At 45.1% G+C, this 8,679-nt stretch overlaps 1 protein-coding gene across 1 annotated transcript; it reads right to left on the bottom strand.

Annotated features, from left to right (window-relative positions):
- Window positions 1-5,160: 5,160 nt before the first annotated feature.
- Window positions 5,161-8,248, bottom strand: LOC120673639 (cinnamoyl-CoA reductase 1-like). Its single transcript, XM_039954588.1, has 5 exons — window positions 7,937-8,248; window positions 7,671-7,825; window positions 7,358-7,543; window positions 5,932-6,284; window positions 5,161-5,622 (listed from the first exon to the last, which is right to left on the bottom strand). Exons 1-5 carry the CDS (start codon window positions 8,079-8,081, stop codon window positions 5,430-5,432), a joined length of 1,032 nt encoding a protein of 343 aa, XP_039810522.1. The 5' UTR covers window positions 8,082-8,248; the 3' UTR covers window positions 5,161-5,429.
- Window positions 8,249-8,679: the final 431 nt, after the last annotated feature.

Below are 8,679 nucleotides of genomic sequence, written 5' to 3'. Positions count from 1 at the left end.
AAAATGCTATAGCGGTATTCCGTGTGCTTGCGGATTTATTCGTGGCTCATGAAATACCTGCCACCCCAAAATTGGCGTCTGCGGGCGTCATCGCTGCTTTCCCGGTGGTGACGCTGGTAGGTGCCAACAACACTAGTTGTAGAAAATCGGGACTGGTCATATGCATATGATGGTGGCCTGGACGAAGATGAGACCGAGGGAAATCCCATCCCCGAAGATGATCCCATATCCGAAGGTTGGTTCTTATGTTACCCTCAAGAATTGCACTAATGTTTGTATACTTGTTCAATAATGTGAATGTGAATTTGAATTGCAGTACCTACACAAAGAGGTGGCCCAAGGAAGGCAAGGGAAGCAACCAGGGGAGTTATGCTTGATAGGATGACAAAAGCTATGTGGAGAAGGTTGCCCGTAACTATTGTTGAGGGGAACCTATGGCCGCATGATCCGTTGCATGCTGCCAATTTGCATCAGAGGCTGGTGTTATTGTTAGGGGTCAAGTTCCTATATTGACCCATTGGAAAGAATACAAGCAACATACAGAACATTTAGATGGCTTCATGGGAAAGCTATCTGAGTGCCCATCTGCTAGTTCCTCTTTTATATTGAACTCTTATTGGCCCTCGTGTAACTCGGATGTCAATTAATCACCAGGGAAGGTTAGCAATTGACCCAAGCCACAAGCTAACAAAAGATGCTTGTGTCAGTGTATTCCAGTCAGCCATACAGCAGAGGCGGTATAGGTTGAAGAAGAAATACTTTGTTGGCCGCCATGCTAATGAGATCCCCACAACCTCTCCTGTCGCCTACATGACTAATGCACAGTGGTCTCAACTTGTTGATAAGTGGTCAAATATGCGCAACAGGGTAATTGCTCTTGCTGTTCTTTAAAATATGTACGTATGATGGAGACTAGATAAGACATAATTTCTTATACAGGGAGTCTCTGACCAGAACAAGCAAAATCGTGGATGTATCAAGTGGCCTCAAGCAACAGGATCTCACTGCTACGTTGCCCAGTTGCATGAATATGTAAGTCTCAACACTCTTGTAATGGAAGCTTTTCATTATTTTGCTTTGTTAATGAAATAAGCTCACACACACACACACACACACACACACACACACACGTAGCAAGTCCTATTGTTAGTTATTCCTGCTTGATCATCATGGTTTCGCTATTTGTTTGACCACCATTTTGGTATATCCATCAGCACAATAACAAGAAGAATGATATCGAAGGCAGTGAAGTCGACGGGGAGGAATCCCAGGAACCAGTTAGGGAATCTGGTGAAGAACTCAATGCTGTGGAAGCATTCAAAGTCTGCCATACCAACCGCAAGAATGGTATGAGTGATGCCGCTGCGGAAGAAGTTGTAAGTCCCCTTGCATGGTTCCTTGCTCTTCTAGGATTCGGCTAGTTTTGTTGACATTTGCAATTCCAGTTCTTTTGCAGCAGTTAGAATTTCATGATTAAATATGGCTTTTAATTGTTTCTGCAAGGCTTTTGTCATCATCTTTCCAATGCTCTGTACATGCTGCATCATATAGTTTTAATATGCATGGCTCATGGCTACCCCTTTGACTCAGTGGTGTGTCATGTTAACACTATTTAGTAGCAACTATCCAATCTGTCTTTGTTCCCAGTATTTTTGGTACACTACTTTCTTTTACTACAATTAGTGAAGTAATAGTTCATCTATGCATTTTGTAGATGTCAATGGAAACTATCCGGGCAGAAGCTGTTGCTGATGGGCAGGCACCATTGAGTAGTGCTGAGGTGGTTTCCAAGGTCATCTCGCCTGATAGCTCCAACTCCACTTTCTTCAAGAATGCTGGTTTATCCACTCAATCCTTCAAGACTCCGTCAGCTGTGGAACAAGCGCTACTTGAAGAACTTGCTGCGTAAAAACAAAAAGAAGCTGCTATCACTGAAGAATTTGCTGAGGTCAGGAAGAGGAGTGAAGCAGCAGAGGCAGCGCTGCTGAAGACCCAACAACTGTATGACGAAATGAAGAAACGACAAGAAGAGAACAATCTCATCCTTCAGAGAATCTTGCAGGCAAACGCTGCTGGTATCTCTTCTCAGCCCTGATCCTGTCATTACCTCCGGTGCTTGTGGGTTCTGAACTATTTTGGTGGCACGATGAACTATCTGTTGTGTTATGGTGAACTATATATCTATTGTCTGTAGTGGTGTGATGAACTATATGTGGTTGTAACTTATGTGGCTCCCTTTCTGTGATTTCCTACTGCATCATTTCATCTGTGATGGAATGCAGTTCGTTCGGCTGGCTGGGCTGGAATGGAATGATAAAAATGTGGCTGGCGCCAGCCAGAACCAGCCCAGTAAAAAGTTCTGTGATGAAATGGTTTTGTGACGAAAGCACCACGTGCATCTGTATGAAAATGACGCGTGGAACAATCGGAAACCAACACGTGGAACATCCATAAAACGCCACGTGTAGCACCTTGAAAGTGACACGTGGACCAATAGGCACGTGACACATGGACACAATGGGCACCGACATGTGGGTCACCGAGACAATGACACGTGGACGAATCGAGAAAGGACACATGGAAAAACTGGAAGACGACATGTGTCAGTTGCTCATATCGCCACATGGACTATTACCAGCTCGCCACGTCGTTATCCTCTTTGCGACATGTGCTGCCCGCCACGTTAGCTGCCAGCGTGGACAAAGCCACGTGGAGCGCCAGCGTGTCCCATGGCGGCTGCCAGCGCGGACGTGCACACGTGGATCCGGGCCTCCAGTGACGTTTCAGCAATGCGTCAACAAAGCAAAACTAGTTTCCTGACAAAATTTCCTTTCGTCATCGAAAAAATATTTTAGTGACGTTTTGGTTGTTTCATCAAGGCAGACCTAACTCGATGCTCCGTTTTTGACGAACCGAATTTCGTCACTAATCGTCAAAAATTCATCAGACGAATTTGGATCCTTTTGTGATGAAAGCTATTTGTCATCGATGCATCAATTTCCACTAGTGTATGTGAATGAAATCCCGCTTCCTAACCTAAGAATTCGTTTATATAAGAGCCGGAGTCTAACGTTTGAATTGCAGCCTATGAAAGTTCCTCGCAGAAGTAGTGTGTCCAGAAGATGACTAGAAGCAGGTCAAGAAATGCCGTGATGGACATGCCACCTCCTCCACCACATGCTTTTCATGGTTATGCAGGGTATGCTCCAGCTGGGGGAATGCCCAGGTCCTCATCCGGACAGCAACCAGGTTTTGACCAATATATCCCGCAACCCGAAGCTAGTGGATCATCATGGCAAAGCGCAAGCAGCGCCGCATGGGAGCAGCCCGCAAGGACTGACTGGACTACGGTGGTAGCTCTAGTTGAAGCAGGGCACCCCCACTCTTTGCAGCTCGCCGCTCATTCTCGGCTCGACGGTACCGCGACCTCAGTCAAGGACCACGATCTCAATATACGGTGCAGTGACATAGACAACAGGACGCAGCAAATCCAAGGCACCCTCAACCAACACATTGAAGATACCAGGGGCGGAGGACTCGGTATGGCGAGGTGTGGCGCTCGCCATACCTTGATTTGGCCACGAATGGGTGCAATAGCTCATAGCTACTGCCATCTTATGCTCCTATGTTTCTGATCTGAGCTTAGAGGAAGGAAGAAGACGCCATGTTTTGATTTCGCCATACCTCAATTCGATTTCGTCCTCCGCCACTGGAAGATACCACACAACAGCATACTCAGCAACAAACTAATTATAACGCCATGCATGCTAGAGATGCTGAGGAAGCAGCACGAAGACAATCAAGCATTCTACCGATTCCAGGGATATAACTCTGGACCCGGTCAGTAAACCAACTTGGGGGAGGGAGCCCCGGAAAGTAACATGTATCCTTGCATTTGCATATTTCCCTTTCTTCGTTGCATTGCATATAAAAAAATTATAATTTCTCTTTAAGCTTTTGTTTCCTTCAGTTTAATTGTTTTTGTTTTCCACGAGCGGTAAGAATGTTTTAGTTTCCAGTTGAAATGATGAACAATTGCTCTATTTGATTTTCTCTTCATGCTCAGTTTACAACTCATATTCTCTAAGAATTGATCAGTCTATTGTGCTCAAAGTTATCGAGTACGTTAGATCAGTCCGGCAGGGTCTAGGTGTTCACCAATTTATCGATAAAAGTTATCAATCCGTTATAGATTAATCCATTTACTCTAGATTTTTATTGCTTTTATCACAAGTTGTCAAGAGAAGTTATCATCTTGTTAGATTAATTGATCCATTAACCCGACTTGTTGTTGCTTTCATCACAAGTTATGGGCATCTACTTAGGTCTCGATTAATCCTTTTAATCTAGTTTGTTTTAAGTTTTTATCAAAAGTTATCCAGCCTAGATCTACTCGTTATCGGCTTCTTTTGTGTCATCACAACCATTCCCGATTGAATCTGGATCTAAGTGTTGTCTGCAGGTCACGTCATTCTAGGCGCGTCTTGCCTCCTACTGAATCGACTGTGCAATAGCCGATTTGCTCACGTCACTGATATCGGCTGGCTAGCCGATAGCCCCCAGAATTTAACACTTATCCTCCTTATCAATTGCAGGTCAAATTAACTAGCACACTGAGTGCACAACACATTAGGGCCGGGGAGATTGCTTCACTCCGTCGTTAAATTATAAAACTAATTACATGGATGGACGGGAAATCACGAGATGAATCTATTAAGCCTAATTAATCTATCATTAGAGGTTGTGTTACTATAGCATGATATTGTCTAATTATGGTCCAATTAGGCTTAAAAGATTTGTTTCGCAATCTCATCCAGAGTTGTGGAATGAGTTTTGTCAGTTATCCACATTTAATACTCCTAATTAGTGGTCAAATGTTCGAAGTTACTGTGGCGCTAGAAAAATTTTCGGAACTAAACGAGGCCATTGTGTAAAGCTCATTTTATTCTTGAGAAGTTGATAGTCAAAATGTGAAATAATGGTCGTCAACACGAACATCAATTATTAAAATTAGTTTGGTAGACACTCAAAAAAATTATAGGTTTAGAAAAAGCGTGGAAGAACACGTATGCAGGTTTTATCAAAGGAGTTGCATCCGCTTTATTTGGTCCTTCAATCTCTACTCGAGGACAAGCAAAAGGCCAAGTGTGTGGCATAGGATAGCAGCTAAAAAGGAGCCCAGTTATTGCTCAGAGCAGTTATATAAATTACAATCATATATATTCCACAAAGATGTGTTGCATGTGTACGTCATACAGCACTAACATTTGGGTCGTTCGGTGCAGTGTTTGTCACGCGTACATGCATGCAACCACGAAAGTTGCCATATATTAGGTTGATAAAAAGGTTTGCTTATAATATATTAATCAGCTAGCTCATGATATGCGTGGCAGCATGCCGTAGGCCATCAGTAGTGAACCTTGCGATGATCATGATGTCATCAGTTGGTCGGGGTGGTGGTCGTCGTTTGGCGGGAGGACGGGCAGCATCCCTTTCTCCTGGAGGCTCTTCACCGTCTCGTACAGGCACTGCAGCACCGGCACGAACTCGATCCCTAGATCCTTGAGCCGCTGGTTGCTGAACTTGTATCCGGCCACCGGAGGATTCACCTCGTCCTTACACCTAGATATATGCGTGTACAGATCACCAAAATTAATCTTATTAGAGATAAAACTAAAATTAAATGAATGGTACAAACAGTGCACGGATCGGAGTCACTTGTGTAAATAAAGATAACAACCGTGCTGCTGCTGCTGCTGCTAATAATAATAATAATAATAATAATAATAATAATAATAATAATAATAATAATAATAATAATAATAATAATAATAATAATAATAATAATAATAATAATAATAATAATAATAATAATAATAATAATAATAATAATAATAATATAACAAGCTAGCTTTTGCCTTGTCCACGTACTTGGTGGGTATGGGGTACTCCGGGAAGAGCTTGGCGAGGATACGGCAGAGCTCGCCGCGGTGGAGGGTGCTCTCGGCGCAGATGTAGCGGCCGTGCGCGTGGGCGGCCTCGTACACCCGGACGTGCGCCTCGGCGACGTCCTTGACGTGCACGTAGGCCTGCGCCGCGTTCACGTACGTCTTGGCCGACCCCGTCAGGTACTTCATCACGTGGTCCGTGCTCGCGTTCACCGTCGGCTGCAGCAGCGGACCCAGCACCAGCACCGGGTTCACAACTACCAGGTCCAGCCCGCGCTTCCGCGCCACCTCCCACGCGCCCTGCTCCGCCACCGTCTTCGCGTAGCAGTACCAGTTCTGTACGTACAGTAATGTCGTCGTCGATTTTGTAGAGCGTATCACATAATTTAAATGGTTTGCATGGCTTGGCTAGAGGTGCATGCATGGTGTCATTGTAAAATGTATGGAAGTAAAACTTGCCGTGACCATCCAAAGAAAAGCTAGTTTGCATGGAATAAAAATATGCCATGATTAACTATATAACAGGCCAAAATGAACGTGATTTATTTATAATAAAAAAGTACTTTAATACTAATTCCGTCCCAAAATTATTAGCGGTTTTGGCTTTTCGAGATACAATGATTTTAATGTGCACCTAGACACGATATATATATCTAGATGCATAGCTAAAGTTATGCATATAGAAAAGCCAAAATGATTAATAATTTGCGACAGAGGAAGTAGAAAAGTGTGTGTGTACAATCTTCAAACGCATGGTTTGGATCGAACTTGACCTAATAAAATGATCTGCTATCTCCTTATTGGTGTCCAAACAGTGCAAGCTGACGTATGTGTGAAACAAAAAGCTAGCTGCGCCCATGGTGATAGTTATCTTATCTGTTTACCTACAAGCATATATGTTGCCCATGTTTGGTCTCACCTACAGGGTAATGCTAGAGGGATCCCAGCTACATGTGGAGTAGGTAGCACATAAAAGTATCTGGAGTAGTTAAAAATGGCAGAGAAGAATATGGTCTGGTTGGTATTTGATGCCTGGACGACCAAGAAACTACACCTCATGACTTGTGTGGGCTGTGGCAGTTCACAGATCAACTTCATACGATGCCTTTTTCACCCCCGTTTGGTGAGGGTTTGACAGACAAGCGTGCTACAACAGAGGCACCGGCCCCATGGATTCATAGTCACACGTTACTAATTTTCTTCGGTGCCATCATTAGTTCTCTCATTGTGTCATCGTCTCATTATATTTCTTCGGAAAGGTGCAAGCATGAGGACATTATTTTATGGGAAGGATAAGAACATTCTTCATTTAATGTAAAACAAAATTAAGAACGTTAGAAAATTATAGCTAGTAATTACGCTGTCTTAGCTCCAATGTAAAAAAAGAAAAAGAAGAAGGTTTAGCGTACCTCGGTCTTCTTGCAGTACTCGAGGTCGCTCCAGCAGGTGTCGTCGACGGGCTCGTTGGGGTCGCGGTATGGGTTCATGTACACCGTGCCGATGGAGGACGTGAACACGACGCGCTTCACGCCGGTGTCCGCGGCCACCGTCATCACGTGCCTTGTGCCGCGGATCGCCGGCTCGATCATCTTCTCCTGAGAGTTCTCAGGTGCACGTTTCGACGAGACGATCCGGTCAGTCTTTGTGGCTGCTACTCACGGTGCTGCCAAAGAAAAAGATGTATATATAGTCCAATGCAAGACACAGGCATGTTGCACATACGGGATCATCGGTGACCGGGGAGGCAGCATGGAAGACACCCTCGCAGCCGGAGAAGGCCGCGAGAAGGCTGTCGGGCTCCAGCAAGTCGGCGCGGACGAGAGTGAGGCGGTCGGCGGCACCTTCAAGCGCCCTCAGGTGGTCGTTCTTGGGATCAACTGCGAGAGTCGTCGCACAAATAGGGGGACGACAATATGGCTATAAGTAACAAATAAATTTTTTCCAACTCTTGTAATGTTTGTAAAACGCAGGATCGAATGGAAACCCACCAGGGTTCCTGACCGTGCCGCGGACAGTGTAGCCCTTCTCCAGGAGGCGCTTGACGAGCCAGGAGGCGATGAATCCTCCGGCGCCGGTCACGCAGACCGTCAGGCCGTGGCCGGAGAGGGCCGGCATGGGCGTCTCAATCGGCATGGTGTAGTATCCCGGCCTCCAAGTCAAAAGGAAGGTGTGTGTTTGTGTGATGTGAAATGGTGCCTACCAGTTAGCCTGAGACAGGTACTCTTGGTGAAAAACTGTTCTCCAGGTATGCTCTAGAAGAGAAAGGCGATTACAGTGCTGGGGTATGTATGCAAGGAGATCAGGCGAGATTGTGGCCATATATAGGGCTGGGGAAACTCAGTGCGAGAGTAGGTTCAAAGACGGTTGAAAGGGTGGGGCCCTGAGCGAGAGAGTCCTAGCCTGGGAGTAGTTGGTGAGAAATTTTCTTTATTTGCTTGTACTCTACTTGATGAATGAATCTGCATGAGGATTATTAGTACATCTTCTTTTTGGATTTAAAATATTCCGTGTAGTACATGGTAAGAAGCTTCTATTTGTCAGTGTGGGATGGTAGCAGAGACATGGAGACGGCAGACTAAGGTACCTATTGATGGTTTGCTTTTTCTTAACCAGTTGATGAGCCGAGTCGCGCGTAGGCCACCCAGCAGCTCCAATCCGGATCTGCAAAGAGTTGGTAGCAGCTAACTAGTCGTCGGGAGCGAACGAGGCATCCACACGATTCAGGGGCGGA

The sequence above is a fragment of the Panicum virgatum genome, chromosome 2K, assembly GCF_016808335.1.
Source record: "Panicum virgatum strain AP13 chromosome 2K, P.virgatum_v5, whole genome shotgun sequence".
Lineage (NCBI taxonomy): Eukaryota > Viridiplantae > Streptophyta > Magnoliopsida > Poales > Poaceae > Panicum > Panicum virgatum.
The sequence above is the reverse complement of the archived record's forward strand: the minus strand, read 5'-3'. Positions and strand labels throughout refer to the sequence as shown.